The following is a 14099-nucleotide window of genomic DNA, read 5'->3' as shown; positions in this document are numbered from 1 at the left end:
TCACCCTCAGGAACTTGGAGTGCTGTCACAAAGACGGCACTTGGGAGATCCTGGTCTGGTCCTGTCCGACCCCTTTCTGTTAACTGACATTTCTTCCAGGTGGTGAGAGGACCAGAATTGGACACGGGGCTTTTGTGCCTTCAGAGCCATCTTCCTGCCTCCAGAGTTCTTCCTAGTGTTCTCCGCTCTTTTCTGCCCTGTCTCCAAGTTAATTGCAGGATCATCAGAAACCCCACTGAAGCCTCTCTAGGATGCCACTGTGATCTTTATCTTCAAAGCCAACCAGCCAGACCTCTGGCTTGAAATCTGCATGAAAGCTAAAGGAGAGTAAATTTGGGGGCTGGCTTCCTTTGATAACCAAATGTTTCTCTTTCTTTGTTCTGAAGGTAGAACTTTAAAAGAAATTCAGTGATGCGGAAAATAATTCTACAGCGTCTAGTTCTGTGCAGCCACTGTGACTGGCTTGGGGCATTTGCTTAAAATAGGAGCTGTGGGGCTTGTCTGCAAAGGAGGCCAACTGTTAAATGACTGGACTTGAAGGTTTAAGAGGCGAGCAGCGGTCCTGGGTGGAAGCCACAAGCAGGAAAGAGGCAGGAAGCGTCAGTGGGAACCTCAGGCGCAGTCCCGCTCAGCTTGCCTTCCCTTACGCAGCGTCTCCGGCACAGGACCAGCGCAGACCTGGGAGACCCAAGGCGGTTAGAACGGGGCCTGGGTGTTCTGAGGAATGGGGTACCAGTAAACAAGGGCGGCCGCAGTCAGCAGCGGCTGCCGTCCGTGCGGCGGTGACCGGTGAGCCGTGAGGGTGTGGAAACCCAGGACGCCGGCTCCGGTAGCCGAGGTGAGCCCCGAGGTGAGCCCCGAGGTGCGCACCGAACGGATGACTTCAGCGAGGCCAGGCTCTCGCATCTTCCTGCACACGGCTGTTGTTTCTAGTTGCTAAGTTGTGAGTGACTCTTTAGGGACCCCAAGGACTGTAGCCCGCCAGGCTCCTCAGTCCATGGGACTCCGTCGAGAACACCGGAGTGGGTGGCCGTTCCCTTCTCCGGGGAGCTTCATGACCCAGGGGTTGAATCTGTGCCTCCTGCATTGGCAGGCAGATTCTTTACCACTGAGCCACCGGGGAAGCCCTTTCTGTACCTAGAAAAGCCCTAAATTCCTTGAGGTATTTGGTCTTCTGGAATTAACAACAATCTTTTGTCATTTGAACTACCTGCCCTTTGTTGCAAAACTTCCATGTAACCCGGCTCCTGCCACGCCTCCTCGGAGCAGTGCTCTCAGGGTTGAGATGTTGCCTACCCAGCTTCAGTTCAGTGCAGACGCTCAGTCATGTCCTTCTTCCTGCAACCCCCTGGACTGCAGCACGCCAGGCCTCCCTGTCCATCACCAACTCCCGGAGCTTACTCAAATTAAAGTCCATTGAGTTGGTGATGCCATCCAACCATCTCATCCTCTGTTGTCCCCTTCTCCTCCTGCCTTCAATCTTTCCCAGCATCAGGGTCTTTTCAAATGACTCCGCTCTTCGCATCAGGTGGCCAAAGTATTGGAGTTTCAGCTTCAGCATCAGTCCCTACAATGAATATTCAGGAAGCCTACCCAGCTTAAAGTCCTAAAAATCCCTGCCAAATAAAGCATAACTCTCAATTTTTAAGTTGTGTATATTTAAGTCGACAGTTCAAAAAGCAAGAAAGAAGAGCCATTCAAGGAACTAAAACGTAGTGTTTTCCTTTCTTCTTTATTCTCTCTCATTTGTTACTGTGTCCCTTATCTGCTATGATTGTCTTCAGAAAAACCAAGATTTTAAAATAGCACCAATTTAGGGGGTCATCTTTGGAGAGTCCATGTCTGTCCTAAATGTTAATATAAGACCATTTAATTCCTGTGCTGAATTGCCGAAATTATACACCTTGTATTCTGTGCCTCACACGTGCTTTCTGTTCTTGTCAGAACAGGAAAAGAGTTGCACGAAGCTAACACACTTGCCTCTATTTCACCTCCTGACACACAGACATTCTGCAGCACAGCCCAGCCTGGCCTCCTGCTCAGTGAGGAGGGGCTGGAAGAGCCACGGCTGCCCTCGTTCCCTTCCCTTCTCCGTCACACAGGAAGGACCGTGTGTGAGAAAGGACCTGATGGGCCCCTTGGCTGGCCGTGTTTCCTGGACCTCCGCTGCCTGACGTCTGCAGGGGATGCAAGTTCTGGGGCAGAGGGAAAACCTCCCGGGCGGCTAAGGGCCCTGCTCACCCCACAGTGGGTGTGCCACCCTTGTGTTTTACCTGCTTTAGGGATCCCAGAACCCCCATGCGCCCTGGGGCCTCAGGAGTTGTGTTCACGGGGCACGACGGTTAACGCCAGTTCTGTGCCTGATGCACAGTGAGGCCAGACAAACGGAGTTTGGAGCAGAGAAAGGCCGAGTGCAGGGCGACGGGTGGCTCGTGCCCTGCACAGGAGGGTGGGGGTTGGGGGTGCACAGGACGTGTGATCAGCTTGTGCGCAGTTCCCTGACTGGCTGCTGGGATGGGTGATCAGCTCGTGCGCAGCTCCCTGACTGACTGCTGGGACGTGTGATCGGCTCGTGCGCAGCTCCCTGACTGACTGCTGGGACGTGTGATCGGCTCGTGCGCAGCTCCCTGACTGGCTGCTGGGACGTGTGATCGGCTCGTGCGCAGCTCCCTGACTGGCTGCTGGGACGTGTGATCGGCTCGTGCGCAGCTCCCTGACTGGCTGCTGGGACGTGTGATCGGCTCGTGCGCAGCTCCCTGACTGGCTGCTGGGACGTGTGATCGGCTCGTGCGCAGCTCCCTGACTGGCTGCTGGGACGTGTGATCGGCTCGTGCGCAGCTCCCTGACTGGCTGCTGGGACGTGTGATCGGCTCGTGCGCAGCTCCCTGACTGGCTGCTGGGACGTGTGATCGGCTCGTGCGCAGCTCCCTGACTGGCTGCTGGGACGTGTGATCGGCTCGTGCGCAGCTCCCTGACTGGCTGCTGGGAGGGAGCAGGCGCTGTCACGGGGGCTCCCATTCTGCCCCTCGGCTCCAGGAGGCCCAGGCTGTGCGCTCAGGCTCATCAAGGAGCTAATGTCTTCCTTTCTGCAGTTTCTACATTTGCAAAACATCTCAGGAAACTTGCATCAAACACTGTTATCTAGATCACTCAGCATCACCTTTCAGGATCTGAAACAGCTCAGCTGGAATTCCATCACCTCCACTGCCTTTGTTTGTAGTGATGCTTCCTAAGGCCCACTTGACTTCACATTCCAGGATGTCCGGCTCTGGGTGAGTGATCACACCATCGTGGTTATCTGGGTCATGAAGATCTCTTCTGTGTAGCTCTTCTGTGTATTCTTGCCACCTCTTCTTAATATCTTCTGCTTCTCTACAGTAAGACCATGCCATCTGGTCCCATCACTTCATAGCAAATAGATGGGGAAACAAAGGAAACAGTGTCAGACTTTATTTTCTTAGGCACTAAAATCACTGCAGATGGTGACTGTAGCCATGAAAGGAAAAGACGCTTGCTCCTTGGAAGAAAAGCTGACCAACCCAGACAGCACATTAAAAAGCAGAGACGTCACTTTGCCAACAAAGGTCCACCTAGTCAAAGTCATGGGTTTTCCAGTAGTCACGTATGGATGTGAGAGTCCCTTGGACTGGAAGGAGATCAGTCAATCCTAAAGGAAATCAACCCTGAATATTCACTGAAGGACTGATGCTGAAGCTGAAGCTCCGATACTTTGGCCGCCTGATGTGAAGAGCTGACTCATTAGAAAAGACCCTGATGCTGGGAAAGATTGAAGGCGGGAGGAGAAGGGGATGACAGAGGATGAGATGGTTGGATGGCATCACCGATGCGATGGACATGAGTTTGAGTGAGCTCTGGGAGTTGGTGATGGACAGGGAGGCCTGGCGTGCTGCAGTCCATGGGGTCACAAAGAGCTGGACACGGCTGAGCACTGAACAGCAGCAGCAAGAACCACAAGGTCTGTCAGAGGAGCTAGAGCACAGGATATGGGAGGCTGTCCCGGAAAGGCCCCCCCGGGTCCTGCTCGACTATGAGTGCTACATGCAAACCCCGATGGAGGATCAGCCAGCAAACACGCTGCAGGCGCCGCCTCCGCTCACACAGGCTCCACTGTCCCACCGGACTTCACTTACAAGCACAAGTCCAAAGATAAACGTGTGAAGGATTTCACTGAACCGAACCAATGCACCATGAAACCGTGCACCCGCAGAGCATTAAGCTAAACAGTTCCTCCAATCTGGGAATGAGACGGGCCACCTACAGTCACCCTCCTCTCCTGGCTCACACTGATCTTTCACATAGTACATGCGTGCTAAGTCATATCAGTCGTGTCCATCTCTTTGTGACCCTGTGGACCACAGCCCACCAGGCTCCTCTGTCCAGGGATTCCCAGGCAAGAACACTGGTGTAGATTGCTGTGCCCCTGTAGGGGAGCTTCCTGACCCAGGGATCAAACCCATCTCTTACATCTCCCACTGGCAGGTGGGTTCTTCACCCCAGCTCCGCCTGGGAAGTCATTCACACAGTACTTAAAAAAAAAAATAGTACTTTTGCTTTTTATTGGCAAAAAGCCAGTTTCACAAACATGACGTCATGGAAATGAACTTAATGTGATCGAATGTTGAAACTGAACAGCTTCTGGCCAGTAGTTCCCAAGGGTCCAATAGATGGTAAGTGTCACTGCTTCCTGCAGAAACAACATTTTCCACAGCGCTGCTATGACTTCCCTGGGGCACCCGGGCACACAGTTTGGGAACCAGAAGAGTAGCGGTAAAGCATGTGACTCGCGTCATCACCCACGCAGAGACGACGTGAGGGTTGCACTTGGCACACAGGGGGTCCCAGAGAGTCAAGGCTCCCTGGCGCCCTCTGCGCGGTCCATGCAAGGGGGAGCCTGTGTTGCCCGGTACTGCGATTGAATGACGTATTTGTTGCCATCTCACTTCCCATTTCTTTAGGAAGATTTATTGAGCACCGCTAAGTTGGATATTTTCTGTGGTGTTGGGGGGCAAAGCTTAGCCAATTAAATACAGTTCCTGCCCTCAGGGAGCTTAAGAAGCACAGAGAAGGCAGCCGATCCAGTCAGCCCTGATACCGTCGTTATACACAGTAATTAGGGCTGTGCAGGGACCCTTCAGAGTACTTTAAAAGCTTATAACCAGCGGCTTCGTCTGGTCTGGGGGTCTTGGGAAGGATCTCAGAGCCTGGTGTTTTAATTAACGTCTGCAGAAAGCATTGGTTTTGCAAGAGTGGAGGAAGATGAGGTTTTTCGAGGCCAAAGGAACGACAATGGCCCTGCAGTGAGAGGGCGCAGGCCCGGCTCAGGGCGGGCTCCGCGTGCCTGCCACAGAGAATGCTGGCTTCACAGGGGATGCCGGTGGCGAGAGATGCCTGCAGAGCAGGGGCAGCTGCTTCCTGAAGGCAGGGCTCGTACGGAGCAGGACTCTGCAAACCTTCCCTGGGGAGGGCTCAGGCCCCTCACACCACCCCTCAACTCCGCGGGCGCTGCACTAAAGCAGCGGCAGGTACCGGACGGGCATGCGGAGTGCCGGTTAAACTTCACCGACGCTTCGGCCGGAGTTCAGGACCCTTGCCACACAAGCCTTCCACGTGGGCCTCATTCGGTGAGTCAAGGGAGGGTAGCTGCCTGCTGAGAAACAAGCTAGTCCTTGGTCTCCTAGGCTTTCCAGTGTAAAGAAAGGAAATAAACACAGCTTGTCAACGCAACAGAGGCCACGAAGCGGGCAGTCACGGTCCAGGTCAGGACTCAGAGCAGAGCCAGCACCCCTTACCCACCTCTGACATCTTTAAATCCACCCCAGCAACCTCTGCTTCCCAGCAGAGGAGGGGAACTCATTACCAAAGGCCAAAGATAATAACACAGCGCAGCGATTAGAATCAGAGGAAAGAACTCGGGGCGGGGAGGCGGCGGCGCCTCGCGGCTCAGCGCTGGGTCCTTAACAACATACGGGGCTCGGCCTCCTCCCGCAGCCGCCGTTTCGCAGCCTGTCTCTTTCCGGCAGCTCCCGGCTGGCTTTTTCCTATTAAACAGCAGTGTGAGCAGTCCATGCCCTTCAGGCCTCTCCCAGAGACAAAGAAGGTCAGACGGAGGCGCCTCGTTAGTTGCTATGGCAACAAAGAAAGTATAACAGAAACCCTGGCAGTGCCACTCAGGACCGCCCCGCCCGAGCTTCCGTCTCAGAGCAGCTCACGCCTGCGTGTCACCTGCACCAGGAATCGCAAGGGTGCCTGCGGCCGGCTCCCAGCTCCTCCTGCCGACTTCCCGGCGGTGTCTTGTGTAAGCACGCTTGCTGGCAACTCCAGGTGCCAAGTCTTCCCGGATGGGAACTCTCCCCATGTCTATCTCCTTCAGGTTTCTTAAAATGGGATGTATGCCTCCCGCACGGGAATTTCCCAGAGATACTGGCTGAAAATACAGATTCATCAGCTCCACTTCAGACCGACAAAAAGAGCATCTTTTGCCAACAGTTGATAACTACAAGCTCGGAGAGTAAGGTGTGGGTGGAGCTATCTTCAGCGCAAGTGCCGGCAAATGACCGCCACCTGGCTTGCCTTGGCTGATTCAAATCCCCACGGTTGAGCCAAAATCTCGCTTTGAAGTCAGCCAGTATTGACTTTCATCAGAAGATGGGCAGCCTTACCTCCAACATTTAACCAAAAGAACTTAAAACGTCAATAGGACTGAAAAGAACTGCATTCATGTGGAAACTGCAAAATGGATTCACTTTGTTTGGGACTAAAAGGAAAAGTTTTTGTTAAAAGTTGGTTCAGTATCCTCCTCTGAAAGGTCAACATTGTTCACCCTCTCCCCTAAAAGACCATACAATGCCCCTTTATATAAACAGATGTTCTCCTTAGTTTTCCTGTTTCCTGAGCAATTGGCTTAAATAATTTGGCTTCCGGGTCAGGCACTGTGAAGGCAGGTACACTGCCTGTTTTATTCACACCGTGTTTCTAGCAACTACCACGCAGCCTGGGATATCCAGAGATGAGACAGAATAAATACTTGGTAAATGAATAAATGAAGCACAGAAACCAAAGCTTCTTGCCTGGAAAGCATTTTAATAACTGCTGCCTTTTAATTATTCCGCCTTTTAAGTCGGGTTAAAGGCCTTTTTGTGCATGCTGGGTGCTTAGTCCAACTCTTTGGGACCCCATGAACTGTGACCTGCCAGGCTCCTCTGTCCATGGAATTCTTCGGGCAAGAATACTAGAGTGGGAAGCCCTTTCCTCCTCCAGGGGATCTTTCTGACCCAGAGATAGAAGAGTCTCCTGCATTGCAGGCAGATTCTTTACCATCGGAGCCACCAGGGGAAGCCCCAGAGGTCTTTTTTTAGCCGTGGATAAAATAAGCATGCAAAAGGGAAGACAAAGTTTACCCCCCATCCCCATCACACGTCTGCCAAAAAAAAGAAAAGTCACTTTTCTCATCATACAATTAAAATAGAAACAACTCTAAGTAAAACTATGTAGTTTAATCTTTAGACTTGAGTTTTTTTGCAATGTTGGTGGAAGCGCTTAAGAATTCAGTTTGGATTACATACAAATCCAGCACAGCTTTGAAATGTTACCCCTTCTCACACTCGGATGTTCACCGAGGAGGTTAAGGATTAGAAAAAGAAATTTCAAAATAACTTCGAATCACTATTTCTCTTATTTAAGGCCAGAGATTAATGTGTTTAAATCTCTCGTGTTGTCTACTAAAAACCCTGAAACTGATAAAAGATAGTATCGGGGGTTCTTACAGTGAGGGTGACTCCAGCCTGTCACTTGTTTCTGTAAACAGTTTTACTGGCACATGGCCAGGCCTCTCCTTTGAGGATCACTGTCTACGGCTTTTTATGCAATACAGTAGGAAAGAGACACCATATGACCCAAAAAGCTAGAATATCTATATTCTGGCCCTTTAAAGAAAATATTTGCTGCCCTTCAAAGCAGCCTGGGTAAGGGACACACAATTTACACAGTCTCGTGAATCAGACTGCCCGGGTTCAAATGTGTCTATCATTTAGTAGCTGTTGACATAATCAAACAGGAAGGCCGTTAGACCGGGGTGGTCCTGGGTGGCCCACTGGAGCAAAGCAAAAACGTAAGCAAGAGTCAGTGTACTAGAATTCAAGAAAATGAAACTTAGGAACAAGTCATCACAGCCAACCAGTCTTTCCCAGACAAGGCAACCGCTTCAGCCACAGGCAGTCAAGTGATTTCCTTGCTTTGCCTCCAAGTATACTCTATAAAAGAAGAGCTGAGTCAGTGGAAAAGACTCTGATGCTGGGGGGGATTGGGGGCAAGAGGAGAAGGGGACGACAGAGGACGAGATGGCTGGATGGCATCACCGACTCGATGGACGTGAGTCTGAGTGAACTCTGGGAGTTGGTGATGGACAGGGAGGCCTGGCGTGCTGTGATTCATGGGGTCGCAAAGAGTCGGACAGGACTGAACTGAACTGATTCTCTCCGTGGAGCTCTTCTAACTATTTTTGGTTTGGCGTTGCCCAATCCCAAGAGATGGACACTCAAATAAACTTTTTTTTTTTTTTAAGCCATGCCTCGGGTATGTGGGATCCTAGTTCCCTGATGAGGGTTCGAGCCCACACCCCATGTGGTGGGAGCTGGAGCCTTAACCACTGGCTCACCAGGTGAGTCCCTCATATAAACTCTTTTAATCTGCCTCGGTTTATCTTTTAACAGAGCTAAGAGATCCTAGGCATATTTTTAGATTATTTAAACTCCTTAAGGATCCGTTTCTCATCTGTTAAACAGGAACAATAATTATATTTACCTCGCGGAGCTGCTGAGGATTGAATTAAGAACACAAGTAAAGCTCTAAGAATAGCAGAGAGAGTAACAGAGGCTGTTAGGAGGCTCTAGCAGAACTCTAACTCCTTTTTGTCAATATGTTTCTTTTTTGAAAAGTCCTGAGTCTCTGGCTTACAGCTAACCACATTCAGCAACATTTCTTCCCACACTCATTAGCTGTAGACTTGCTTCAGCGATCCTGACTTCATTAAAATTATAATTATTTCCTTAATTCCATTTCCTTTATCTACTTCTTTAACTTAATCCCCCATGCTGGCTGCCAAGGCCTTGGGAATCAGGGAGAACCTCTTATGAGATAGTTTTCAACAAGAAAAGAAAAAAAAAAAGAGCCAGATAGAGTCAGGAAAAATCAACAGTGAGCGAATTATCAAACCTGTGTGGCAAAACAAATTCTTAAAAGATGAACACAAATACATCTGGGAGAAGCAGGGTGAACTAGAAGGGTGGGGAGAGAGCACAGAACACAAGTGCGTCCCAGCAAAGCCATCAGGGCGAAATCGTTTCTGTGTCCCTAACCCACTAATTAATTCTCAGCTGAACTTAACCCTCCTCCTCCAGGCTTCTCCACCCCTGAGAAAAATACATCCCAACCAGCAGCATCCTTGGAAACCCCAACCACCTCAGACCAAGGTGGGATTTCAGCGAGACCTTTGGGGTTTCATTGGCCAATCTCCATTTTAGGAAATTATGCACTTTTTGGAAGGAGCATTCTTGGGACTTCGCAAAAACACTTTTTTTCCTCCTTAGTGAAAATAATCATTTTGGAAGGCCGGAGCCCTGTGCCTGGCACTGAGAATATATGCAAATCAATGTTAATTTGCTTCCCATTGTAGAAAGAATTCCATCCCAAGGATCAGGGGTTATTCCGCTATCCATGGGTTTAATGTATACTTCTCAAGCATGAGCTACGTTCTAGGGTCTGGGAAATAGGACTGCCAAATTTAGTAAGGAAAAATAAAGACCACCCAGTCAAGTTTTAATCTAAGATAGACAACGGACATTTTTAAGTATAATCACATCCCATGCAGTACATGTATGCTAAAAAAATTATTCATTGTGTATCTGAAATTCAAATTTAATTTCATCCCATATTTTATCTGGCAACGCTACTGAGAATTGAGTTGAGACTAAGACAGACCCCACCCCTTATACAGCTTTACAGCAATTTTAACCTCAGAAGCTCACAAGACTCAATTCCCATCTGGCGTTTTCCCAGTGGGAAAGTCTAGGGAGCAGAGTGACCGTCTCTTTAGAAGCACATGACTTTCGGGGCCCATTTAGCAGATGCCACACGGTACTGGAATTATGTCCTTACTTCCTCGTCATGCTCCTCCGCATGTAAGGTCCTTGGTGACAGAGGCTGTGCCTTTTATCTCTTCGTCTCCTGACTTTGCCTCGCAAGGGGCCTGGGGCGAGCAGATGCTCAGCAGACAGCTGAGTGAATGAGTGAACAAACATACACGGTTGGATTCTATCAAATGCGATGCTCGGGGTTCACAAGGAAGATATTCACACACCTTCAGACACACTAGAGATGCAGAAAGTCATATAGCCAGAAGCCCTAGACCGTATGGGTGAAGAATGGCTTTTATTTTTAAACGTTTTGGAAGGTACATGGAACAAAATAAAAGCTTTCTTAAAAGGGAGGGAGAGGGGAGATGGTGTAAGAAATTGCAACGCTGGTAAATAATATAAAGGGTGCTTGGGAGGGTGACTTCTTAATGTAATAGGTCATACTGAGTCAAAGCACATGATGGCCCATAGTTAAGCAGAACGATAATATGAATAACTGAGGAATATGGTAAAACAAATAAGTAATTAAGAGCCATTTTATTGTCAGTACTGTCATACAATCGGAACACTCAGAAGGAAAATAAATCACAAGAATCCGCAAAAGGGTAAATTCAGGGAGGTGCAGGGGACACGGTGCCTACAATAGAAAACCACAGCCGTAAAAGAGGGAACACAAAGTCGGTATCTATAGAGCAGGTTTCAAGTGTGCTAATTTTTTTTTTCTTTAAGAAAGAAAGGGGAAAAAACAAAAACAGGAAAAAAGAAAAAGAGTATTGCAGAGTGTCCCAAGGACCACACAGGTAGGCAGGACGCGGAGCTGCTTTCTGGCACGGCTTCCCGGGTGCCCTCTGCCCGTCCGGGTGGGTTTGTGGCTGGCACGGCTCACGCCAGGCCGTCAGTGCTCAGACGGGTAGGTGGGAAAAGTCTCTGTTCGATGAAGCTTCAGAGGGCTGGTGACACCTTTTCGAAGAGAGATTTTAAAATCAGCAGTTGCAACCACAACCAGGTTAGCTCATCACAAGTTTCTGTATAACAGAAATAAATAACAGGATACAGAATGTCCCCTCCCCCCCAGAGGCTACTCACAAGGATATGCAAAGGAGAGTCCTGAAAGACACCGTGGTTAATATATCACTGGCATGTGGCCTTTGCACGGCGGCTGCTGCTGCTAAGTCGCTTCAGTCGTGTCTGACTCTGTGCGACCCCACAGACGGCAGCCGACCAGGCTCCCCCGTCCCTGGGATTCTCCAGGCAAGAACACTGGAGTGGGTTGCCATTTCCTTCTCCAACGCATGAGAGTGAAAAGTCAAAGTGGAGTCGCTCAGTCGTGTCCGACTCTTTACAGCCCCATGGACTGCAGCCTACCAGGTTCCTCTGTCCATGGGATTTTCCAGGCAAGAGGGCTGGAGTGGGGTGCCATTGCCTTCTCCGGGCCTTTGCACTGGCTATGTGCAAACCAGGCTTCCCAGGTGGCTCAGTGGTAAAGAACCCTCCTGCCAATTCAGGGGACACGGGTCCCATCCCTGGGTCGGAAAGATCCCCTGGAGAAGGAAATGGTAGCCCCGTCCAGTAATCTTGCCTGGGAAATCCCAGGGACAGAGGAGCCTGGCGAGTTACATTCCAAGGGGTCGCAAAGAAGTGGAGACAACTTATCGACTAAGCAACAAGGCGGTCAAACCAGGAGCAACTAGGGGCAACCGCCTCCTCAATACTTTACGAACTAACTCCTACCGCCAAAAGATTTAGGGAACACGAGATCCAGTCAAAAGACTGGGGAATCTTTCGGCGAGGACACCCTTTGGAAACCAGACCAGAAATAAGACGGTACTGCGTTTATTCCTAGGCAATCCTGCAGTAAAGGAGGGCCTCTTAAAAGCCAGACAGACTTTATTACTTCAGGTGTGAGTTCCAGACCAAGGACAATGCAGACGTCAGGAGGGCCAGGCCAGGAAGAGTCGCACGAGGCCACTGTGAGTCCCCTTCATGATACAGGACAGGGGCTGGTGAGCTTTATAAAGGCCAGACATGAGACATTTTAGACTGCAGGCTGCGTGGTCTTGCAGCGCCTACTTAACTCCACTGCCAGCAGCACGACAGCAACCAGTTAATCTGTAAGGAATGGGCGTGAACGCTCCCATGAAAGGTTGTGAACAGGAGCAGTCAGCAGCTGGACTGCCCAGGAGGCCGGTTGGCCGTTTCTTGCGGCCGGAGCGCCTGATCTGATGAGCACGAGAGGCGTTCTACCGCCATCGGCTGGCCAAGGGCTGTTGCTGCCCAGTTGCTGAGTCTGACTCCGCGACTCCATGAACTGTACCTGCCAGGCCCCGCGGTCCTTCACTATCTTCGGGAATTTGCTCAGGTTCAAGTCCATTGCATCAGTGATGCCCTCCAGCCATCTCATCCCCTGTCGCCCCCTTCTCCTCCTGCCTTCCATCTTTCCCAGCATCAGGGTCTTTTCCAGGGAGTGGGCTCGTTACATGAAGCGACTAAGGGTTACCACATGCAAAGGAATTTACGACGCAGATCAGGGGAAGAGCCCTCAGAAGAGAACAAAGGAAAACCTACACTGCAGTTCAGACTTCCTGCAACCAAACCTGCAGATCAAGCCAGTCTAACAACCCCGGGAAATGGCTCCCCGGCTCGGCGGAGCACGCCCGCCCCACCAGCGCGCACTCCGAAAGCAAGCTGGGCGGAGCAGGAAGGCTCGCGGTGGCGCGGGCCCTACGCCCTCGGCTCGTCTGCTTGTCCCAGCAGCCCTGGGCTGCAGCACGGCCCAGGCTAGGCCCTTTCTGCCGTAAGAAATCGTGAGGTGAAGTCGCTCAGTCGTGTCTGACTCTTTGCGACCCCATGGACTGTAGCCAACCAGGCTCCTCCGTCCATGGGAGTCTCCAGGCAAGAATACCGGAGTGGGGTGCCATTTCCTTCTCCAGGGGATCTTCCCGACCCAGGGATGGAACCCCGGTCTCCCGCATTGGAGGCAGACGCCTTACCCTCTGAGCCACCAGGGAAGTCGTGGATTCAGACATTTCCAAGCCTCAAATCTGAACCATAAGAAAACTATATACGTAGTCACACAGTCACTGGGACACGTAGCAGTGACTATTAGAGAAGTCAGGATATCAAAATATCCCAGTCACTAGAGATCACTCCTTCCTACACATGAATCCAATTCTCCTTCCAACACACACACACAAACGCGTGCAAAGGTCACACAGAGGTCACAAGCTGGCACTGGCCTGTGCGCCCTCTCTGTGCCAAGCCCTGTCCTCTGGCCTGCACGGGTCACAGAGCAGGCGGAATTCCTTGTCAACACTGGGTGACTGCACACGGGCTGAAGGCCGGTCCCCTCGGCCTGCGCTCTCCCTGCCATTTTCACCAGGGAGCCCACCACGCCACACTGGCTTGTCCCCGTGGCCCCTACAGACATGCGAGTGTGAGACCCCGGTTTGTTTGTCGTCTTTCTAATTTCCTCGGATCTTAATCTACTTCTCTCTTACTGGATGAGAGAACATTATAGAGAACAGACGGTGGTTGTCAAGGGGGAGGGGCTGGGGGACGGATGGATGGGAGTTCGGGACGAGCAGAGGCAACTGTTCTATCCAGGAGGGACAGACAAGGCCCTGCTGCACCGCACGGGGGCTAGAGTCGACACTGTGACGCGTGATGGAAGAGTGTTAAACGAAGGCACAGGCGCCAGGGCCGAAGGAACCTGCCTGCAAGTGCAGGAGGCATGGAGACCTGGCTCGATCCCTGGTCGGGAAGACCCCCTGGAGGAGGGCATGGCACCCACTCCAGCATTCTTGCCTGGAGAATCCCATGGACAGAGCCCTGGCGGGCTGCAGTCCCTGGGGTTGCAGAGAGTTGGAGACGACTGAAGCGACTTGGCACACATATGTGTGTGTGTGTTTGTGTGTGTGTGTGCGCGCGCGTGTGTGCGCGCGCATGTGT

At 51.2% G+C, this 14099-nt stretch overlaps 1 protein-coding gene across 3 annotated transcripts in view; it reads right to left on the bottom strand.

Moving 5' to 3' along the window:
• Window positions 1-10438: 10438 nt before the first annotated feature.
• Window positions 10439-14099, bottom strand: part of DOK5 (docking protein 5) — a 148731-nt gene continuing 145070 nt past the window's right edge. For all 3 annotated transcript variants that reach the window (XM_052650688.1, XM_052650689.1, XM_052650687.1), the window contains one exon: window positions 10439-11111. In XM_052650688.1, the coding sequence (XP_052506648.1) occupies window positions 11047-11111 (65 nt within the window). In that variant the 3' untranslated portion in view covers window positions 10439-11046. The remainder of the gene's footprint in view (window positions 11112-14099) is intronic.

Source organism: Budorcas taxicolor, chromosome 13 (assembly GCF_023091745.1).
Source record: "Budorcas taxicolor isolate Tak-1 chromosome 13, Takin1.1, whole genome shotgun sequence".
NCBI lineage: Eukaryota > Metazoa > Chordata > Mammalia > Artiodactyla > Bovidae > Budorcas > Budorcas taxicolor.
The sequence above is the reverse complement of the archived record's forward strand: the minus strand, read 5'-3'. Positions and strand labels throughout refer to the sequence as shown.